This window comes from Lycorma delicatula, chromosome 1 (genome assembly GCF_047948215.1).
Source record: "Lycorma delicatula isolate Av1 chromosome 1, ASM4794821v1, whole genome shotgun sequence".
In the NCBI taxonomy this organism is placed as follows: Eukaryota; Metazoa; Arthropoda; class Insecta; order Hemiptera; family Fulgoridae; genus Lycorma; species Lycorma delicatula.
In genome coordinates, this window is record NC_134455.1 from 195599805 (window position 1) to 195625359 (window position 25555).

Sequence of the window (25555 nt, forward strand, 5' to 3'; positions counted from 1 at the left end):
TTATTTTACCAAACATTCAACTTTTAACATTTCTTTCTATGTCACCATCCTTCGTAACTCTCTCCTTATAAGGAGTCCATTCTTGTTCCGATGAAGCGCAAAAAGGTGTTTTTATAATTTCTGAATTTATGATTAATATTATCAAATTTGTTTTCTATATATACTGGGTTTGAACTTTCACCATAATTTCATCCGTCTCATTTTGGTAGATTTCATAACAAGGCTACCTTTTGTAATGGGTGCCATGTTCGATTTCCGAAAAATTTGACATATCTTTGCGTTTCATATCCCCCAGATCTCAAAATCACTGTCAATTCAAAAATGTATATATAAATATATATATATATATATATTTCACTTTCTTGTGGACACAATAACTGCCGCAATTTTGCACCAATAACTTTCAAATTAATACATAAAATATAACGACCCAAAATCTCGGTCGAGTACGTTAATGGGCAAAATCGGACCTCAGGGGTGAAAATGGGAGGCATTTCGAAAAAGCAAAACATCGCTATAAATTTCTTATTAAGTAAAACATTGAATTCGATTTAATTTCCTACTATTCTTTGGATAAGAGCCTAAAACCATTTAAGTAAATGTTTTTTGATATTACCAACTATTGGCCCAGGGGGTGGAGAAAATGGGGTTTCGAAGGAAAAATATCATACCTCTCGTAATAGGCACAGTATCGAATCGGTTTAAAGTGGTCGTTAGTCCTCTAAACAATACCTAAAACGTTTGTCTGAAAAGACTTTTGATATAACCAACCCTTATGGCGAGGGATGACCAAAATATTGCTGTAATTGTTAGAAGATGGGAATTATCGTATGCTAAACACGCATGTGAAAAATGTGAAACATTTTTCACATGCATGTTTAGCAACCATTGTCGTATTGAGTAAATTTGAAGTTTTTCTTAACTTTAAAGTGGAAATCTTTTTTATCCCCTACTTAGTACTGTTGAAATCTACCTCCGCCTTCCGGCGTGCCAAAAGGGATTTTTTTAAAATTAAAATACCTGTGTCAAAGGAAAAATATTAAAATAAATATCTTTGTTTTTCAAACGTAATTTTATATCGTTTGGTTTTGAATAATTTACAGTATTTTTATTTAAGTATGATATGTTTTTCGAATGCTGGTTGTGTTATTTTCGTATTTAAATATATAAATTAAAATTATTTTCGTTTACGTTACATTTCATTAACTTTTTTCATTTCTTAACTTATATATTTTCAAATTGAATTTATCCTTCGGTAGTGAATTCATATCACGCAATTCCGTATTTTTTCTTTCTTAGTTTTAATTGTTTAAACTTCTGTTACCTAATTAATTTATCTAAGAAATTATTAAACATGAATTATTTTGTTTGTTTTTGTCTATTTTCATGTTATATCTTAGGATTTCTTCCTTTTGACTAAATAGTTCCCCTAAGTAATGTGTTTATAAATTTTAATTTACTCAGAGCGCGAATTCCGATTGTGTTACAGGCAATTAACACACGCATGCGCGCGTGCACACACACACACACACACAGACAAATATGTATATGAATGAATATATATATCATTCTTGTAAATAAATGATGAGGAATTTGTACCTTTGCTCATAATATCATTTAAGTTTTAAATAAGTTATCTTTGAAAGTACTATGTAACATTTTCAAAAAAAATATATTCAGTTTTTTGTTCTTATAATAATGAAAAAATCACACGATGTTAGAGATTTTATGTTGAGATAAATTGAACAACGTATTTTATGAAATATTTTATGATGAGATATTAATTAAACTTCAGTTAAAGATTACATCATTTGGGTAGTGTGGATCCCTTCTTTATGAGAAGTTTGAGGACGTGTCACGAGTCAACTGCATACGAACTCTTCTATTTTGTTGTTCGGGAATCGATGTCTTCTCAGTGCCTCCTTCAATGAAATAAACAAATACTAATCTCTGAGGACAGCTCTGGGTCGTACAGGGATGTTCTAAATTTTTTCCAGTTTATCCTGATTACTAACGGCTGCATGAAGCTTGAAGTTTTCGTGAAGAAGAGTCATATCTCTGATCGATCGGCTGACAGTACCTTTAGTTTCTGTAGGTGGTTTTCACTTTGCTCAAGAACTGGAACTAAATGTACTATTCATAATACAACGATTGTGGAAAATTCGACTTGCAATACGACTCTCTGGTCCAAAGAAACGGTCATGAAAACTTTTTGTAGTTAACGAACGCATTTTCGCCTTTACGTGGTAAGGTTCTCCACTCCTACGAAACTATTCGAGCCGATTTAAAAGGACCCATGTTTCATCACGTCAAATTTTTAAACCCACTTCTCACAGACTTTGCTAAGTTCTAGAAGCTTTGTGATAAAGAAATAGGCACTTTTATGAGGATACCAATTTCCGAAGCAATTTCATCAGTGTTAAGATCCCGATCGTCTTCATTAAGGTTATTGATCGATCGATATTTTCATCCATCACACTTGTCCTTGAACGCCTGTTGTAACTCATTTTCTACAGCTTCTTTCCCTTTAAATTTGCTGGCTCAGTTGTTCGCAATTTGGGTATATGACGTCATATACCCAAATTGCGAACGAAGGTTAGTAAAAATTTTAAGGGGTTTTACATCCTCATTCGTGAGATAATTCTTGATAACATTTGCTATTATCGATAATTCTCGATAATATTTGCTCTGATATGACGATACTCACTAGAAATCTTCTGTACACGCCATCTCCCTACGCGCCAGCCACCTCCTGTTCATATACGAGCCTTGAATGCAAAATCTCGATTTATGTTCAACTAATTCTTGTAAATATCGTTGTAAATGATTTTTCTTATTTATACAATGTCTAGTGCATTATTTCATGAGTAGGTATCCTTCATAATACTTCTTAAGGTATCCAGGTGCGCCAAATTTGGTTGCAAATTTTAAAAAAATCTCTAGTACTGTAGTTACTTGTACAGTGCGCCGAACGAAAATACGAGCTTGGTTGTGAGAGACAGGCGCTTGTGATACAAATTGTACTACTCTTTCCGTATTATCAACACCTACATCAACCGTGTTTTTTTTATTGTTTTTATCAATAAAAAAAATTTAAATAAATGAAGATAATTTTTTTTGTTCAGCTCTTTATTGAATCTAATAAAAAAATTGTATCTCAAGTTTACCATAGATTTATTTTTAATATATTAAGTTATCGTTATAAATGCAATTAACATATTAGTGCAATCTTAATATTTTCTTTAAATACTTTTTGTCTTTACTAGTTTCTATTTCTTGAAACAAAACAAATTATAATTATGTGAGGGATACGTCCACTCCTTCCTGCTAAAATACACTTGGTTTCTACATTCATTTGACAGGTGAGCCCCTACGTATGAGTTCCTACTTGGGTGTTAATGTATTTTACCATGTAAATGTAAATTTCGTACGGTACTCACTCGTCTCGCGAGTCTGTGTAGATGTATATATGGAAACGTGATTGATCTACCCACAACAGAAAGGTGAATTAACACTAGCATTATGAGTACTTCGTAAAAACATTACTAAAGAAAAAATGAATAAAAATATATGAAAAAAGATAAAAAAATTAAGAAAAAAAACGATAAAATGAAAAATTTCCACCCGTCTTCGTGAGCCTAACTTGTTTGGTTGTTTCTGGCATAATAACATAATCGGAGGGGAGGTTCCCTCTGTAAAATCAACTTAAAATTCATTTCAGTGACAAAAGCTGTTGTATGTGTGACATCTGTAACTCCTATTAGAGAAATGAGAATTTATTAACAACGTTTCTATAGAAACAAGATTCTTTATTTTGTTTTTTTTTTTATTGTTGAGAAATTTTTTATTTATTTTGTTTCGTGACTTATATAAGAATTAGAATTTAGTAATTAATCAGTACTATATCTCAGTTTCTCAAACCAAAATCAGAATTAGTATTAACATATTAATGATTTTTTAAGTTTTATATATTTAAGTAAAAATAAACAACCACTATATCGATCAGTTTTAGAAGAACATGTACCTTCTGTACGTGCATGCATGATGGGTACATGCATGCAGTGCGTACGTTTGTAATCGCCTACACCCCTTTGCGCACATGTATTCATTAATATGCTCACACACACATGCACACATACACTGTGTATAGCGCAGTCATATGCAGTAGTACAATTTCCTCATAGATTATCGTGAATAAATTAATTTAGTTTCATTTTTAGTGTTCTGCATGGATACTCGGCCTGCGTTACAAAGGCAAGTAACAAATAATTACATACTCGTTTCGTAATTTCGATGAATTTTTTTTCTCATTTAAACGTGAAATTTTTCTTATTTAAACGCGAATATATTGAATAAGTGATAAATATTAAAAATTAAAAAAAACACAACTGCCGAAAAAATTTGTTTTGTTCTGGTTTGGTTCCATCGTGATTTTGTATTATACTGACAAATACCGCGTTCGAATTTTGAAATCGGACGGTTATTTAATCAGAAATATTTAAGTGCACCCTATTGCACCTCCCAAAACAGTGCCCAGGAGCAACCCGTTTGTTACCAGTGATGGTGATGATTGGTCGGTCAGTCTCGCTCAAGGTGCTCGCATCACCTCATCACTCTTGCCTCACCCGCAGTCCTCCACGGGAAGCCCATATTAAACAAAATCTTTATTAAAAAGATTTTTAAAAATTTATTTAATATTATTTTATTTTGTTTAACATACATTTAATGCTATTATTTTTATAATATTATTCATTCGATTGATTTGAATCATTCAGTTCAAACCCAGCTCACACAGTGAAAGAGGCTCACAGTTCATTAATTTATTTCATTAAAGTTTGTGCTTCACACGGCAAATCTCCACTATTGTTTATGAAGTTATATGTGTATATATATTTATTTATGTGGCCTACAAATACACACCCAGTAACGAAAGGATTTCAACGCGGAGTCATACAACTAAATCGGTAAATCGATTCAGCCGTTCAGCTGCTACGGTGGAACAGTCATACATAAAAAAATACAACAACTTAATCCTAAATTTTAGGCAGTTGTGTAAAAATTAACTTATCAGTCGATTATGATAGAATAATTGATCTTACTATATAACTGTAAAGCGAAATTATATTAGTTGTGTGCAATTTTATAGACCGTAATGAAAATACGTCTTGTAATTTTCTGTAAGATATTTAAAAACAATTATATTAATGATTATTCAAATAGTAGCTAAAATTTAATGGTGTAGAATTCTTTTACAACGCAAGTAAGTACAAAATGCAAATTCATACAATTAAGAAAGAGGTATGTTAAGACAGTGGCCTTAAATTTAGGAATTCAAGGTCAAAATACACCGTTTCATTTTAAATGTATTTAAATATACTAAAAATGAAAATTACAATTAATTTATAAAATTATGTAGGATTGTTTACAGTACTTTTAAGTGCTCTTCCCAAATAATTAGATTTAAAATTTTACTAAAAGAAACCCATTGTTTGAGCCTTCAAAAGATTATATCACTATTATATGTATGATTGAATTAATTGCTTCAGCCAAGATACTACAATTAAGTAAAATACACCGTATCAAATAGAAATTGGAATAATGAAAAAATGTCGCAAATATCTAATATAATAAAATAAAATATCTTTAATATCAGTTTAATGTAACACGCAGTGCAACTTCTACATTTTCTTACTTATTTATTCCAAACAGGATTTTCCCAATTGTAGAAGTAGCCGACACTTCTCGAAGTTAGGTTTCTTGTTTAACAGGCTACATTTATTAGAATTTAACTTCTGTAAACTCATGGGTTTTAAATGTTCCATATAGAAATGTCCGCAAGATTCAAGAACAATGAAACCCTTAATAATTAGCAAAATATGACATATGGTTATTGAAAATAAAAATTGAGGATGACAAGCTAAGGCTTAGCTTACTTGTTCTATGATTGATTCAATTATTTATTATTAAATATAATTAGAATAAATTGAGCACGGCTAACTGAGACGGTAAACCTATTTGCTGAAAATTTATTGAATAATTCAATTAATTTACTTTCTACAAAAACCAGGAAATAATTTTGTCCGGACCAAAAACTTTTAATTTTCTAAATTTTTCAATTGGAAATTTTATTTTCTCCTAATTGGATATTATTATTGGTAGTAATTTCACATTTATTTATGATGGTGATTGTGAAAACAAAAAAATTTTCCTCAAGTGTGAATTATTTACTGAAATGAAGTTCGATTTTTTTCACTGCGTTCTCTGATTTGATTATTATAGGTCGAGTAAAAATAATAAAAAAAACTACCTTCCTTAATTTTAGTACAGTTAAGTTATTTACCTTAACCTTTGTAATTTTATAAATTGTTTATAAGACTTATGTAATTACAGGGTTATATAAGAACCTACCTTTATTAAATATCTTTAAATTTTAGTGGAGGATGATCTGTTAAGATCACATGCAACAGCGTAGAAATACTCAAGTTTGCTATTAGACAAAATTTACATTTAAGTACATGTGTCAAAAAATTTATCTTAAATCGCATTTATTTTGCAAATTTTCATTTTCGGCTGTAGACAATATTAATTTAAAGGGGATGTAATTGACGTAATAGTAATAATTACTGTTTCATATATATAAATGAATATATATAATTTTTTTTATTGTTTATATATACATATTTATTTATTTATACTATAAAAATTATATCTGTAATCATAAAAGGAAAATACGTATGTACATTTTATATATATATATATATATATATACATGCATATATGCACACAATAAATATATTGTATGCATACACGCATTTATTTTCCTTTATTTTAACAAAATAAATTTTATAAAGAATAGTTATGAATTAACTTAATTGCAAAATATTTTTTTTTTTTGGTTATTACACAAAATAAACGAGAATGAACATAAATCAAAATTGAGAATTCCAAACAAATAATATTCGTCAAATTAAATAACGAATCAAAACTGGGTAAACGTGGAACATTTTTATAATATCATATTACTAATTTTCCTTCACTGAGGCTGAAAACTAACAAAAAACTTTCTTTAATGCACCAAAAAAAAAAAAGTAAAATTAGTACATTAGGTAACAAAGGAAATAAAAGACAATATTGAGAAGTTCAAAATCAGCACAGTGAAGGGTGCAGACAAGAGTAGAATCGTGGACAATAAAAATATACGAGACTCGTATGAAGTGAGACTCAAATGCTAATAATATAGAATAAGTAATAAACTGGTTCTATGTACAGGCAAAACCATTTATAACGGCTAGTACAATTTAAACATTGTTGTAGAAATTTAAATAAATAAGTATAGCTGTATTTAAATACACAGACATGTACGACTATACACTAGTTTGCGCGCGTATATTCTTTACAACATAAAGAAAAAATAAAAATAAATAATAGAAACGACAAATAAAAAGGGTGTAAAAAACTTGCTATTTATAAGTTAAATGTGTTTTTTTTTCATGCAAATTTCATGAATATCTTCTGTAGAAGCGGGAAAAGTTGTTTTCTCCTTATCATTCTTAATATCGTTAATTCATAAAGTTTGGCTTTCAGCCCGTAAACTTTTGTCTTCCACTTTACTGTTATTCTTCAGAATAATATATATGCCTTATTATATAATACTTTTTTTATCTTCAAATTCTTACATGTCAAATGAGGTATAAACTGATTCAATGTGATATATAGCTATGTATTTTACTCCAACATTTTTAAAAACATACTCCTGGAATCGATTAACACTTTTAGCTTATTGCTTAACCAATTACAAGAAAAGTCTATTTATGGTATTAAATAATGTTAATTAATTGTATAAAATAATACAAAATTAATTAATTTTGTAAAATAAATACTAAATAGTACTTATCTCGGATGTTCGTAAATAATTGACAATACATTACTTAAGAGAAATAAAATAAGTTAAAATGTATTACTTGAATAAATTTGTTTCAGTGAATAATTTTATGAAATAGTATATCAACTACAATATTCTGTTCTGGGTTATCTAATGTATTCTTTTACTCTTCTGTTTAAAATTAGCATTAATTATTTTTTTTAGTTTTGTGTTTCAAAGATTTACATTTTTTTTTAATAACGTTTGTAGAAATATCTATAAATATAATACATAATATTTATTTTAAAATGTAAATACAAAAGATACATTAACATCATTTATACATAATATAAATTCAAGGATCAGTCAGTTGTACTTTAAAATTGAAATTATATTCTAGATTTATTGATTATTATATAATGGTGCAAACTATGCAAATAGATTGTTGTCTATTCTAGTCCAGTTATTTCAATTTATTAAGTGTTCTTTCTCTGGTTTGACCTTATTCCCCATTGTCCATTGTAAATATAGGTATTTTTATTAAATAACTCAATCGTTAAACCATTGAAATTTATTTGTCTCATAATAGCAAACAACTCTGTAATAGATAGAGAATAACTTACTTAAAATTGTAGAAATCTAGTAAACAGGATAATATTTAGCTTCAACTGCGCTCTTTCTATAAGCTGCTACAAAGTAAAGATTGTTACCCACGTAAGTTCTTGGGAGAACAGAACCGATTCTGTTTTTCAGCTATATATCATGGCTTTCACCTCTCAAAAACTGGTCAAAAATGTTATTTATCATTATCATCATTTTCTATTCTGCCAGACGGAAGGTACCTTACGCCACCGTTGTCTCCATTTAATCTGTACCAAGCCTTCTCCGTCCCGTTGTAGTTTCCAATTCTCATTCTATCCTTCATCTTCCTCGCTTCCTTTCTCCTTCTGCTGACCCATCTATTGTAGTTGTCAAGACTTCCTCTAATTACATCATAACATTACATCATAACCGTTCCTTATGATTTGTGTACTTCGCGCATAAGTGCTCTTTCTTCTTTAATCATATTCATTACTTTCTTATGCCTCACTTTAACCGTCCATCATACATCTACATCCTTCTCTCCTATCTGTATTTCAAAAACCTCAAGCCAGTCCCCCTCCCACTTCCTCATTGTCCATGTTTCACTTGTTTACAACAAGACACGCCATACATAGCATTTGGCAAATCTCTTACTTAACTCTAGGTCCACATTTTTAATATTTGTACTCACTTCTAATTGAAGGCTTCTTTTACCAATGTTGTCCTTCCTTTTATTTTCATTGCACTCTTCAAGTCCTCTAAAAACACAGTTTCCAAAATTTTATTTTTTTGTTTTTTTCTATTCTTTCTTTACTTTTCCACATCACTAAATCCTCTTCGTTTTTTTGCTTCCATTACTTTAGATTTTTTTTCTATTCAATACTGTTTCCATGGAGAGAGGGCGAGTGAACTCGGCGACCAAATTCCCGGCAGTATTCGGCAGCACCGCATCATTCCTTATCATCTTCGCAAAATCCTACCAATCTGTCCCACTTTCCATTCGATATCCATAAGTTATATTTTCTCAACACTCTTCAATCTTCACCTTCTCCAACCACAGCATTCAGACTCTCTCCTTACTTTTGGAAGTAATACTTCTTACTTAAGGAAAGTAACATTTTTTTAAATCTAAAAAACACTTGAAATGTTTAACATATCAACAATATTAAGTAACAAACAATTTTCGGTGGAGAAACTGGCATCTAACTTTCACCAATTTATTTCCTCCAAATGATCATATCCTCAGTTACTCTCAATTATCGTATAAAACATATTTTATGACGAACGGTTTCACCCTCTACAGTAAAAGAGGCCCAGCTAACAAATATAAACTTGTAGGCAGTATGCTTTAGCATAGTCAGGTAAATAGCGATGTCATACGACATTAAAATTACTTAATAATAATTAAAGTAGTCCCAAACATTAAAAACAATCATAATTTTTCTAATTAGGGTTCAAGAACCCCTTCGTTGGTGAAATTCTCCAGCAAAGAAGGTTTCATTTAAAAAACCTTCTTCAAATTACGTTTTTACTAAATCAATATACGTATCGTATTCGTATAAAAAGTAATACATACAATAATTTTGACAGTATAAAATACCGTAATGGAATTGTGTTAGTCCATTTCATCCCTAAGTTTATTTAATATTTTCATTAATAATCTAGTTCTGCAAAGTCTTACATCAGCGATGCCAAGCAAAATTGTCCCGGCTAAATAAAATATTTGGCAGAATTTCTTCACAGTAAGGCTACCCCTTTTACACCAGTTTTCCTTATTAAACTTTGTTTTATTATTCTTAAAAGTGTTTCAAATTTTTTTTTACAATCCATTTAATCAGTGAATGGTTGTCTATTCTTTAAACATGCACTTGTCTATTCAGACAAATGAAATTCAAAATGTCAAATTTTAATTAATATCATCCAGTAAAATATGAATTAATAATTGTTTTAGAATTAATCTACCAATTACTTTTCTTTTTAATAGAGAAATATCATTATACTAACAAAAGTTAATGAAAATGTTTTCTTTTTGTTGATTTTTAATTTATATCGTTTTACAGACAGACGAATTACCCGATGTAAATATTTTTATAGATCTAAACTTTCTTTGAAGTATTACAGAATTGTTTATGAGTATTTTTTAATTTATATGGACATGGGTTTTAAAAGGATAGTGTTGATGCTGTATTTGAATCATTATTAGGAATTTAACTACGAGCGTATTTAATTGCGCACTAGTCTACTAGAGTTTTAGCCCTACTGGTTCTATCAAATTATGGTTTAATTCTATCTCATATTGTAAATATCGCAGTAAAAAACGAAATAAATGAGTTATAGTATAGTATACATTTACTCTACTTTATTTAATAATTTATATTCTACGACAAAAATAATGATATCAATAACACATAATAAAACCGGTAATAATTTAAAATAGCGTCAGGTCTAATAAATATTAAACGTAATATAATAATTCTTGTTAATACAAGTTTTAGTATAGATATTATTACATTTATAAGAACATCGTAAGCGGTGGAGAACTTGCCAGTATGTAAGGCCAAGGGCATAGGCCAAGAATATAGCAATTGTTCAAGAATTGAATTATTTCTTTTATAAAGGAATGTTAACTGTGTAGTTTAATATTCACGATACAAGATAGCGGATAATTATACAAATTTTATCAGTATATTGCTACTACTATTTTTATTTTTATTATTATTATTATGAAGGGAGGTAAAAAATAATCTTTAAAAGATATATTTTTATGATTCGCACCCTAGAAATACTAAAATTACACCGTGTGTCAATAAAAAGAATACTATTAGTTAACAATCAATTGATAATCATAACCAACCATAAGTAAGCAACTGTAAAAAGCTTATTATAAGAAGCTGAATATTTGAGAATTCGGTACTGAATATGCAACCCAATATACTGAATTTTTATTAATAGTATATTACTACATTTTTAAAGTTAGCATATTAATTCTGATTTGAAATTATTTTCTTTATTTCCTGTTTAACTAGTGATTATCGTAAAAAAATAAATAAATTGAGTTTTTTATCGTATTTATGTAGTATTTTGAATTATGATATTTTTCAATATTTTTCTTCATTGAAAATAAAATGAGAAATGTTATTCTTATTTTGATACAATCAATTAGTTGAAAGAATTATTTACAGCTTGTGCCGTGTAAAATAATAATAATAATAACACCTAGCTGTTATCTGGATGTGTACACAGACAGCTGATAATTAATAGGCTATCTTATTTTATTCGTTTCAATGATTGAAACATAGGTCTTTTTTTTTTTTTAATTTATCTACTAGTCGTAACGTTTTTATCAATCTATCTTTTAGACCTGTCTATTGACTAATTCATATTTACATCGATTAAAAATATATCTCTATTAAATATACGAGCATAAAAAATATACGTAGATTATTTAACAACTTGGTTTGATCAGTGATAATATTTAACATTGAATGACTTGTAACATTCAATATTCGCAACTTTGACAACTCGTTTTCTTGATTTTGTTTTCTTGTGAAGCTTATAAATATATTTTAATATTATAGCTTCTTATATAAAACAAAATACACTGATTAATTTTAACATCAAAGTTGGCCTAAAGTTTAGGTAAGAAGAAATGCAATACTGATTATAAAAATAATTAAATTTTAACCAGAATATTTAAATGTTTATTTAGTAATTAATTTACTTAGGGAAAAATGAAGAAAAGCTTTGTATTTTTATTCACACACGGAAGTAAGGTCATGAGTGTGAGGACTTACCGAGCTCGCTTCTTACACATACACTGTAAGTTTGCTAATTACCAAAACCACTATCAATTTTAACGAATTCGATTTCAAATTCTGAATAGCATTCAAGCAATCAAATTAATTGCATCCTAAATTGAAAAAAATTGCATACTGTACACTAGCATTCTAAAAAAAAGAAAAAAGTACGATTTTTCTGTGTGTACTAAATTCAACAGCGTTTGAATTTCCGCTTTCTTAAATCAATGCGCCTTAAACTACAATGTTATAACAATGCTCTCTAGCAATCATTCGATATTTTCCTACATCCGATTTACCTGTTACTTACAAAAAAGTGACTAGTTTCATTAATTGACGATGTAATCGTGTAAATTTACCTAGTTTGATTTCGAAATGATGATCATCTAGGTTTTTAACAATAAGCAATTTTTGCATAAAAAATTTAAGTAATAAACTTTCCACTCATAAAAAACGTCTAGTATACAATAAAAAAGTGTGAGCGGAAAACAAAAATTGTAAAAATTACACACACATCATCATCATATATTTATTTACGTTAAAATTAGCCTATTATGATTTTTTTTTGTTTTTTCTTATTCCTTTGAAGTAGTTGCATACCCAAGCCGAGAGGATAACAATTAAAAGACAAGGTCTTTCAAATGTCAGTTATTTGGTTTATGGGTTTCATGAAGTGACTTAGTGAACTTGAATTGTACTAGATTACGAAGGATTTAAATGATTTTTAATAAATAAGCTCAGCCAACCTGATGACCTCAGCTAGAGGTTAGGCTGTTTTACAGCCACTGGATAAAGTAAAAAATAAATTTATATCTATTTTGCTCTATAGTAATTTATTCTTTGCACCAGCATAGTTACATAGTTAACGTCGTTTTCGTTGCAATGAAACCAAGGGTGGAGTATCTTTAAAAACCAGTACTAATAGAATATCACCTGAAATATGAAAGAACTGAAAAGAACTGATAGCTCATAAAGCGATGATTCATCTCCAAAAGAATTGTGAGCTGGAAAAAACTTCACAACTCATCTCAAAGCTTCATTCAGGCCAGGATAGAGATGCCAAGCCTCAATGAAGCTTTGCTCAATTCTTCATCTCAACTAGATATTGGCATATCTGTATACAGAATGACAGTAGCATATTATTAAAAACAATGCTGGTAGTTTAAAAATATGCGCCAAAAAAAATTTTTTTCCTTCTTATTGTACTAATGAATCACCTGAAAACAGGCCACATCTTCATTAAGAAAATTCATCAGCCACCCATAGAATTATGTGACTGTGAATGGATCTGAATGAATGACATAAACCGTTCATGCTTTTTCTCCTTGTGGAAAGAGTTACCTGTGTGTGTATGGCAAATAAAGTATTTCCTTCTAGAAATTATTCTATTTCCTTCAGTTGGTGCTCAAAGAAAAAAAAAGACAAAACATTGGGAAAATTTCTTACGCGAATATTATTATTTAAGGTAGCAGTTCCAGAAAAGTTTAAAATCTTTTAAGGAAAAATTAAAAGAATAAAAATGTTCAAGGTGAACTCCAAAATTTGGAGCGGATAAACATTATAGGATGAAAGGTATTCGCTTGTATCTGATTCACTACTCTTAATTTTTACCGTAATTCTGTTAGTTCTGGAGAAGTATTGCTCACTTTTTAGTATAGGAAAATATCGGAGTATGGTATGTGTGTTTAAGAAGTAACATGCATATAGTAATACATTTTCTCTGAGTTTTCTTATATTTATAATGTTGTTTTTTTCTTTGCAAAAGTATGTTCGAATCTGCTACTACATGAAGCATTTTTTAAATATTTTTCAAATGGTGTACTTTGTGTACTGTGTTTATTTGTACTTTGTTTTGTGTACTAAGTTTCGAACTTAAAGATCTTTTATGATTACATCAGAATAATTTTATTAAAGATAATAGGAAAATCGATGTTATCAGTAGAAGGAGAGTGGAGTAATGTTGATTTAAGAACAGTTAGGACTGTTACTGGGCTCATGTTATAGTACAAGATCAATAGGTCTTTGTACAAATACGTAGCTAATAATTGCCTCATTAAATTGATTACAGTTTACAATTATTTTTATTTAAGATTGCATTAAACTATTTAATTTTGTTTAATTCAATATTATAAACTTAGATGGTAGCTTATTAAGATATTTGTGTTTTATGGAAAGTTTTTCCTCTGTTTTTTTTTTAAACTTTAATTATTGTAATATATTACCATTTAATTTTGTATACAAAGATTTTATTTAATTTAGATATTTGTATTTTATGATTTTTTTTAATATAAATTGACTTATTTTTTTTTAATCAAACTTACTGTATAAATTTTGAACTTGTAAACACTTATTAAATAAACAAGTAATATCGGAAAATATTGCACCTACTTGAGTTAATCTTGTAAGAGGGAATAAGCAGTATGAAACAGCCTAGAAAAAATATTTCAATTCGGACTAAATTAATGGTAAACTGAACGTGTAAATGCAATAATAATGTGTTCAAGATTTATATTTAACTTAAAACATGCTTTTTAAGACGAGTATTTTAGCTCCTACATTCTGGATTCTGGTTTTAACATAAGTAATTCTGGATAAGTTTACAGAATTGTAATATTAAAAATAGTACAAAATTATTCGAAAATATGTTAAAGTTTAGAAATTGTTTTCATATGCAGATAGAGGTAACAAAATATTAATGTTAGAAATATGTATTATAAAATAATTATTTATTTTTCTCCTTGGGGAAAAACACTGTACCACTTAAGTATAACTTAAGTACACATGTAACAGATCACGATATGACTTTTATCTAATAAAATAGAAGTAAGTGACCTGAACAAATAAATTACAGATTATTATTATTATACTTATATTACGAATAAAATTGATACAAGAAGTTTATCACAATATTTTTCATATAAATTAATGAATTACCTATTTAAGTTTAGATAACATATTAAATCTAAACTACAATTAATAATAATAATTGAGCTTTTCATTTTGTTTGTATAATAATAATAATTATGAATAATTATTGGTAAAAATAAACACACAAAATAATAATACATGCTGTAATTAAAATTTATAATTAACTGAGAAATGTTCTGAATTATTGAATTACTGTAACTAAATTAAAATTACAATCATAGCGATAAAAATAATAACAAGAATAGTAATATCGATGATATATACTAAGGTAGTAATTTTGTCTAAATAATAAGGCTAACTATATTTGCTGAAAATAATGTAACGAATACTAACTTTTTAATATTATTATTTATAGTATTACTGTAACATGTACGATCAATTATTCATAATTAAAACTAATACTTAAAATTAAATATATTTTTTCTGAATTTTATAACATTATTTTACCAGAAAATAAAAGATTAAAATATGTTTAATCCTTTACTAGTAAAAGCAAACCTAATAAATTATTAATTTTCATTGTTGTTACACAGATTTTAATTTTCACTTTAAAAAAAATCATAATAATATTAGTTTAAAATCTTACATCAATAATCTGTGTTAACAATGCTGTTGTGACAAACTCCTTGCCCACAATATGACGATCAATTTCGATAATCCCTTTAATTTTATATTTCCTTTGAAAATTAAATAGCTGTACAAAAAGTACTCATCGAGGCCCGCTGATGATTGTGAAATGTGATCAGTTCGAGGGCTAGAAGATGTCCAATAATAGCTATGAACGGAGGGGGTGGTGTGGCATCCGTACATGTCACAAGCCGGGTGTTCTTCTTCCTCGGGGGGAAATTGAGATGTACATAAAGTAATAATTTAAGTTACTTTAATAAATTGCAATATTTTAATTACATCTATTCACAAATCAATCAAAAGTTTTGAAAGGGTTTTTTAAAACGTGTTAAATTGAAATTACCTGAAACTCGTGTAGTTATAAAAATGTTGGGAATTTAATGTCAAAAACTCCGACATTAATTTTTCATTTTGAAATAAGAGATGAAGACGATTTCAATTATCCTAATTTTTTTCGTTCGTTTTGCGTTATAGAAAAAGGAAAATAACAGAAATAATTAATAGTTATACAAATTATTGTAAAAGTTTTAGAAATTTTTATAATATTACGAGTATAATATAGAAATTATAGTAGAGAGTATTTATGTGGTAGAAATTTTGAAATATTTTTCTTTAAATGACTACAGAGTTAAATGTAGACTCTAGATTATACATGTCTATTGATACACATACTAAATTTGTAAGTCTACGATTGAAAAAAGAGAAAACACACACGTGTATATATATATATATATATACGTAATATATTTATATATATATATATATATATATATATATATATATATATATATATATATATATATATATATATATATATACGTATGTAATATATTTGTACTAATTAGAATTATCTGAATAAATAAAACTTAAATTTCTTACTTCTATGTAATCCTAACTTCGCTGATACCTAACAGAGAACTTAAGTACCGATGATATGTTCCTTTGATATATTACGTGATTGAGATTTTACCAAACTTATCAATGGAATCAAAAACGGATGTATTTATAAAACTGAAATAACCTCGATGAACAACAATTATAAATAAATTCTTTACTAATAGAGATAAATGAAGTTGTAGCAGAGGTGAATGTAGTTTAACTTCAAGAAGATTGTTCCCGTCCGGCTAACTGAATACATTTTAAAAATTCACAGAATTGCGAATTTATAATGAGAATACAAATATAAATTACGTTAACTATTAAATTTATTTCATCAAGTTTTCAGTTTTAGCTATTTTAAAATAAGAAATATTACAATCTGTTTTACTGTACGGAAGCGTTTTGAAGTTTGGCTGGGTAAGGATTGAAAATTCATCGTTTATAAAACTTAGGCGCTCTATCGAGAGTGATCGTCATGACAAGGGGGTCATCATGACAGCATTTCCCAAATTAGCACAAATTAAAATATTATACTGTTAAACAATTCGTTTGATTATACCTTCTTTCTATCTAACTTGGCAAGCGTAAAAGTTACAAATTTTATTTCACGTTGATGTGTAATGTGTTTAATACTATTGTAATAACAATTTATAGCTAAGAGTATATTAAAGTAGGACTATTTTATATATTATGCGTGTGTAGCTGTGTTGGATGTCTTATATTAAAAAAAGGATGTATATAATAATTATTCATAAAGTCCAGTTTATATTTTTATACACTACTTAATGTTATTTAACATACACAAGTATATGTTTATAACTTAATTTTTTTTTTATATTACGTATATGAAACATGATGTAAAATCAGCTGACTATGTAAATAAATTAAATTGTAGTATATAGGCACATAAGTTGATCAGTTTGTTGCAATGGATATTCAGTGACATATTTAGCCTTTTATTTATTTATTTTTATTTTCAGCTAAGAGTTCACAAATAAACAATCGAATAATTTCATAGATTTTTATATTTTCAATAACTATTTACATTTAAATATACACTATATCGTAAGTATTCATTTAAATTTATCATTTTATCTTTTGTAAAACTGATACTTGTATCGCCGACCCGTAAAACGCTCTTAACGGAATACTACGAAATGGAAAATATTCTTTTTTATGACAAAATAAAACAGTCTTAAATAAACAACGTTTATAAAAAACAATTAATAAATTATATATATAATTTTTTTTTTATTCTATCTCTTTATAACTTTATTTATATAAGTAAAGTTTTAAATAAACTTTTGGTTAGCAATAAAACGCCACATTAGAAATTAAACACTTTAAAATTTAATCTATAATTTTCTGGATAGTGTTATGAATATCCTTCTGTGTTCTTAAAATTAACTGATGTAGATCAGAAACAAGAACAAAAATAAGAAAAAGAAAGAATTGTCCGATAACACTTTTTAAATAAGTTAATTTATCATTATAGTAAAACTTCATAAAAAACAGATACAAAGTGGAATATTACAACATTATAAAAATAGACAACTAAAAAGTGTTGAAGTACCACGTCAATAAGAAAAAAGTGGAAATGAAATATGTTCATAATAAAGAAAAATAAACTTTACTCTAATTAGCTTCCTGACAAGCGCGTTCTTTACTGACACAAGCTCGATCGAGTAGTCTGACGCCGCACGGATCCTCCTCCACTACTCCGATGTTACGCTGGTAGGTCTAATGCGACTCTCCCAGGCGGAACACAAATATCTATGAAAATGTGAGTAAATAAATTCTTTCTGTCAACGTCAATTAATTGCATAGATATCTACCATTATTCAATTTTCACGTAACCTTATTAGGTGTTATCTAAGTTTTATCTGTACTTTACGGTAATGAATATTTCTTACAGCTTATGAACACTTTTATCTAAGCATTTTAAAATAGCGTTTGAGAATGATCGGATATTTAAAATTCATAATAATAAAGGTGAAAACGATTACTAATGATTAAATTTCTTTTTCAGTATTTTTTATAGAATATGTGTGACTATTTGTGTAAAATTAATATTTTTAGTGGAGAGTTAATTGCTTTAATTGAATTCCCTACATTTCAAAAATCATCAGAATTTTAGATTTACATCTTCTTAGGCCGATTACTTTTCAAATATTAAAAGCTGATATTCTGAACAGCATAAATAAAAATGTGTGAAAAATTAACAAAGTGCGAATACTTTTTTTGGAAATACTTATTATTAATTTTTATATGTTATCTGAAAAGTAAAACTTAAAGAAAATCCGAGTGACCCATACTTACAATAAAGTGTATATATAAAATATTAAACTTTTAGAAAGTAACATTTTATATTTTAAAATATAATTTTCTTATGTCAAAGAAGTTAATTACACAAGCTCTCTTATTTCTCAGATTTATTCCTAATAAAATACACTGCGGTTTGTTGTATTAGTGCTACTTAAAATAATATGACATTTATATTATTTTTTTCTGAGTACGTACCACTTAATTTATAAAAATTCTTACGTTGTTCATAATGTCACAGTTAATACATCTTAATACATCAGTAAGTTTACAGCTGAAATGTTTGTCTTTTACTAACAATTTTTACCGTTTATGAACTCCATTGCAACTCGATTACCTCAAAATTCCGTATCTTCATCGAAGAGTAATGAAGGTAAGGAACTTAAGGGGAGAATTTAAAGTAGAATAAACACGTAAAAAAAATGTTTATTACTTCAACGAGAGGAACTTAACGAGTGCATCGTATATTAGACGAGGATTTATGGTACTGTCGGCAGTATAACGTACACCTCTTAAACTGCCATCGTCATGGCTCACAACTCCGTACTCTCCAACAATAAATCCATCAGCAGTTCTCTCTTCTACCCGATACTTTCTGAAGTTCCTTCCCTCTACTACATAACCGAATTTATTGTTATCATCCTTAGCATTCTGGTCACCTTCAGAAGATTCTTGCGTCGGAGTCGGAGTAGGTACTTGAATTCCGTGAGTTCTACCGTTAGTTACAACGCTAATCGATTCATCGACTTCATAATTTTGTTCAGGAATCTCATAACTTTTTTCTAAAGGCTCTTCATGACGTGTCGGTTTAGATGGCGTCGGTGGTGGTGGATACTGGAATTCTCTTTTCGGATCGGCTAATATCGAACGCTGAACGGTTTCAGCCGCATTTCCTCGTCTATAGCTGGGTGGCTCTCTGTAGAATTGCACTCTACTACCGGAAGTAGCAGAAGATACACTGGTGTGATAACTAACCGGTGACAACTGTGGATTCTGTGGATTATACTGGTAAGCTAACGCTCTTGGTTCGTTTCCATTTTGTGTCGACTGTGATTTATCTTCTGAATAATCCGATTTCTTTCCTTCCTTTTCTCTTTTTAAGTAATCTTCGTTATCATAACCGCTAGAGCTAAGCTCCGACGGTTCGGATTCAGGACTGTATCGATAAGGTAAAGCTTGGGGTCTATCTTTGCCGTCATCGAGTTTCGTTTTAACCTCCAAATAATCTTCATCGGTTTCTTCTTTTTCAGATCCAGATTTCAAAATACTTGCTGGTTTCTCCCTTTGAATTACCGTTTGGTTTTGATTTTGTGGTATTTTTAAAAAGTCAGTCTGCTGTATTTTTATTTCTTCTTCTTCGGCCTCACTCTGATGTATATCAGATCTAAAATTTTGAACATTTTCGCTATTTTCTTGTCTTACTTCTGAATCGATTATCTTAGGTAAGTTGTCTTCATTTGAATCCGATTTACTTAAACTACTAAAGCGAAATGAGCCCGGGTTTCTTACAGGTAGAGGTGGTTTTATTTCGGGTGTCGATTCAATTTCGTGGTAGGTCGGTTGTTCATCTGGCAGTGTTGCTTCTTCTACATTTAAATGGCTTCTTTGGATAGCGGTATTGGTCGGTTGCTCCTGAGTTACGAGCGTACTAGGCGGTTTGATTTTTTCACTTTCGAATCCTTTCAACGGGTCTTCGACCTGTAAAAATAATATATACTGTACTTACAATGTTATTTAAATAAAATTAAAAAATCTATATTAAAACTCACGGTTATTTTTAATATTAAAGCACTCTTCAACATTAAAAGTAACCATGAGGTACGGATTTTTTTATGATGTTGTGTAGTTTTAATAACGGAAATCAGGAAGACTACGTAAGTACGGTAGGAAAGTGCAGAGGAATATTTTTATTTTTATTTTTTTTTAAACAGTATGTAATATGTTTTTTTAATTTAGTTAATAACCGCTGCTTTTATTTCAGCTTTGATATTTTATTTCACAAATTGGTTAAAGAACAACTAATGTCATAAACTAAAGATTCACTTTCTTTAGACATTCATTGTACATTTCTTTATGCCAAAATCGATAATTTACATCATATAATTTGTTAATCAAACATATATTTCTATTACTCCCACAACAATCGGTTTAAGTAACACAAATAACTGTCAGTTCATTTATACAAATATTAAATTAGCGATTTATGGTAAAAAAATAAATTGTTTAAAAATGGCTATTTACTTAAAGGAATTACAGAGTAAAGCTTGTATGTTATTTGTTTATAAAATTACTCTTTGATAATTTCCAGTTTTGTAAACCACCAAAAAATATATATATATATATATGTTGGCTATGGCGTACAAAAAAAGTATACATATAAATAATACTATACAGTTGAAATAAAAAATATCCTTGCCTCTTTAATAGATTTAATTGCTACAAATGAAAAGAAGATTCAAAATCAGGCACGAAAACTCAGAGCCACTGACAGTGATAAGACAATCGCCTATCCACTTCGGTTGTAAGAAGAAATCGGCCAATTGCAGAATCTTACATATACTTTTATCCCAAAAAAATAATGATTAAAATAAAAAGTTATACGTCTCGAAATGACACCAAAAGCATAACACCTACCCACTTAATGTACGTTTGGACTGTTTAATTAATCATGAAAAAATCCCTAAATCTAGACCTATAAATTGAAATTCTTAAAAAAATATTTATGATGTGTAGTGTTAGCGCTTATGTTAGCAAAAGAAAAACCCAAGGAAATCAGAAAGGAAGATAATAAAAAAAAGATGTTTTAATATTTGAAATTAGCAAAGGATTTTAAATATGACTTGGGTTTAAAAATGAAATGATGAGTCTTAAGGCATAAAGGGAGGAGAATGTGTTCAGTGAAATTTTACAGAGACGAACAAGATTGGTGAATCGTATTAATAAACTCAGATTTATTTAATTTGGTAGTAACGGATTTTATAAAGAAGGACAAACATTGAAACATATAAACGGATAACTTTGGTTGTACTATTTTAAAATGTTTAACTTAAAAAAATTGACGTCAACAGAAACGGATGGAGTATAGTATCGAACCAGTGAAACGATAGTTGATCCTAGTTAATTAGCAATGGCTGTAGATTACCGATATAATAAACTGAAATTTAAAAAATAAGGAACGAAATATCTCACCTTATGTGTGTGTCGGACGACTGAGGATGAAACTCTTACGGATATGACCTGCAGAGGTTGATCGGACGAATTTGTTATGACAGGCGTTGATTGAGAAAGATAAGATTGAGGATCTTGCCAGTACTGAGTCACGGTAGGTTTTGTACTTCGATCGTCTCGAAAGCCTTGAACGATACTGGGATGTTCTTCTTCCAGATCGTAATACGTACTTGCAACGTCTTCGGTAACCGTAGCTGTAGTCGGTGATACAGTTATAGAGTCGGTAACATTCTTTTCGGTAGTGGTCATTGTATCTTGTTCCAATTCAGGCTCTTCAAAATTAGATTTAATTAATTCTTCTGAGTTTTCTAAGGGAGGTGAATCATCAACAGTTTCGTGAGAATTAGATTCTAACGCGTCTTCACCTTTAAGATTAATGTCAGTGAAAAGGTTAACGTCCTCTTTATTTTTCTGAACTACTGAATTTGTTTCCGAGTAATCACTATTTCTTGTTTTCGCACCAAATATATTACCGAATTTTAAGGACGGAGCGACGCTCCTGGCAGGACTAGTCTTCATAAAAACAGACAAAAAGTCACTACCAGCTAGGACATCCTCACCGACCCCGGAGCTTGACAACCGCTTAGCCACAGGATAACCCAGAACTGGATTTAGGAACAGCCACAGGAAAATCTGAAATAAACAAAAAAGTAAAGTATTAAAGCATGCATACATACTACACAAAGTAAAACTGTTTTTAAAGTAATTAAATAATTTTCTGATATCTGCTTTGGTTTATAATCACAATAATTGTAGTTGATGTGAGACAAAACAAACATTATTAGTGAAACTAAATAGTCATTACCACGAATAACAAATATCCAATACCAACCGTAGAAAATTGGGCATGCGCAATCTGTTGCACATCGCCTTTTTCACTAAGCCAAATCATGCCAAGTCCTCCGAAATATAGATGACAATGAAGCTGTGATGAATTAGAGATTACCTTTGTACTTTTTGTCACAGTTGGAAGAGCGGAGACGATTAGTGCTTACTTTCCATGTAGGAGGTCGGTAATTCAAGGCTTGGCCAGACCAGTTTTATTTTTAAGCTAAACGGCTCCTCGAAACTGTCCTAGGCCTATATCTTGTTGTTGTGTTCTAATCTACAACACATTCTGGCGATCGACGATTGTAACTAGCTGCAGATACACTCATTAATAAGGGACGCTGCTGCCTACGGTTCCCGAGTCAAGAAAGCTGTACTTCGAGACTTCAGAATGTAATAGAAATCAAATTAAGATAAGGGAGTTACGTATAATGAAAATTATTACTCTCAGAGAAAGCAATTTTGAGTTGTACCTCCTGTATTCAGTTCCTTACATAGATCACAGCTAAGAAGAAAGATGAAATTGACAGTGTAAAACAAAAAATGTACGCTTTTCTGTGATATAAACTGCATCAATGTGGCAACCCTACATATATCATCTTCAAAAATGAAGATGAAAAATAATAAAAGCCTTTATTGAAAAGTTGCGTTTTTTATGTAAATTTTTTTTAGGATTCAAAATGCTTAAGTGGCTAGTCACGCTAATCTACTTATTTGAAAAAAAATCTCCAACAGAAGTACTCCTCCAACATCAGCAATTTCCGAGGTAAAGCATGTGAAAAAACAGATATATAACTAATAATAGTACAACAGTACTACTAAATGATACTGCTAGCTTTGTACGCCGGTATCAGAATGGTATTTATGCCATAAATAACCAAAATAAACATCCTAATAATCATAAACATGGTTGAGAAATTCAGTCTCCTTAACACCTATCTCTATTTTTTTTTGGTTAGGCTCCGGAACCACCGTAAGGTATTACATCAGAGGATGATATATATGAAAGTAAATGAAGTGCAGTCTTGTACAATCTCAGGCGGACCGTTCCTAAGATGTGTGGTTAATAGAAACTCAACCACCAAAGAACACCGCTATCCACGGTCTAGTATTCAAATCCGTATAAAAGTAAATAATGCCTTTACCAGGATTTGACCCTTAAAACTCTCAACTTCGAAATCACTTGATTTGCAATGACTAGTTAACCAATAGACCAGCCCGGTGGACTAGTCTCCTTAACAAGTTAATGGATGCTACTGGAAGAGACAATCAACCAATGATACAATCCTAAGACTATTTGTGAGTAAAGAATACCAAATTTTATGTTGCAGTTTATACATACAGAATGTATTAATATATTTTACTAACAGAAAAATTATTTTCTGGTGAGATTCATATACAGAGAATTCGGAAGTTAGATACCTAATAGAATTCGGAAGACACGTCGGTAGTGTACATCAAATCTAGAAAAGACTGAACGAGATGAGTAAAAGTTGCTCACATAAAGAATTGAAATTAGGCTTTGATAAATGAAGAGATTTGAATGAATATTCCACTAAGGATGTTAATGATTATAATATCAGTCATTGCAATATGTTTATGTAACCGTATTTATTTTTAATCGGTATTTGAAAGTAAATGTAAGTTGAAAAACTATGTTAAATGTAGAAAACGTCTTATGTATGAGTCTTTGCTTTTTTTTAAATCTAGAAAGAATAAATTATAAAATAGTTTTATTCAATGCTAAATAGTTTTATGACGTCTTTTTTTATAATAATATGAAATTTTACGTATTAATATTATTATATAAAAACTTCGTGAATTCTATATCTTCGTTATTTACATATATGATGTAACGATTATAACTTATTTACAGTATAAAAGAATTTTATATCGTAAATAAATTATACCGTAAAGCGCGAGTGTGCGCGTGTATGTGTAAACATATATATATATATATATATATATATGTGTGTGTGTGTGTGTGTGTGTGTGTGTGTGTGTGTGTCATATAATCATATTCTCATTTTATATTTCTGTTTAGCATTTATTTAGACTTATATATTATTATTTTTGTATAAAAGTACTAGTGTGTATATAAATCATATATTTCAAACATAGAATATGTTACAGAGAATATTTTGATAATTTAAAAATATATATTCTTTTAAATAATATTTCATAGTAAGAATAATATGTCACCTAACAATAATAAATAAACACATCGACAATAAACACATCATACATACCATCCTAATCTAATTGAACCGTGGTTGCTTACTATTACTAGTTGCAACAGACACAGGAAAATAAAAACATAATATAATGCTTTGATAATGAATTTATGACTAATATTATACATATATTTTCTTCTTTATAGGCTAGAGAACATTTTCTTAAATATTTTGTAAATTATATATGCCTACCAATTTTCGTCAAACTTGTTTTTTTTTTTGTTCAGGCTTTAGCACTGATAATTGGATTCTTTTAATTGCTGGGTAGC

General features: G+C 29.1%; 1 protein-coding gene across 1 annotated transcript in view; it reads right to left on the reverse strand.

Moving 5' to 3' along the window:
• Nucleotides 1-16601: 16601 nt before the first annotated feature.
• LOC142326851 (uncharacterized) overlaps nt 16602-25555 on the reverse strand; it is a 143607-nt gene continuing 134653 nt past the window's right edge. The window contains exons 2-3 of the mRNA XM_075369590.1: nt 22186-22857; nt 16602-20694 (exon numbers count right to left, since the gene is read on the reverse strand). Coding sequence (XP_075225705.1) covers nt 19426-20694; nt 22186-22857 — 1941 coding nt within the window. The 3' untranslated portion in view covers nt 16602-19425. The remainder of the gene's footprint in view (nt 20695-22185; nt 22858-25555) is intronic.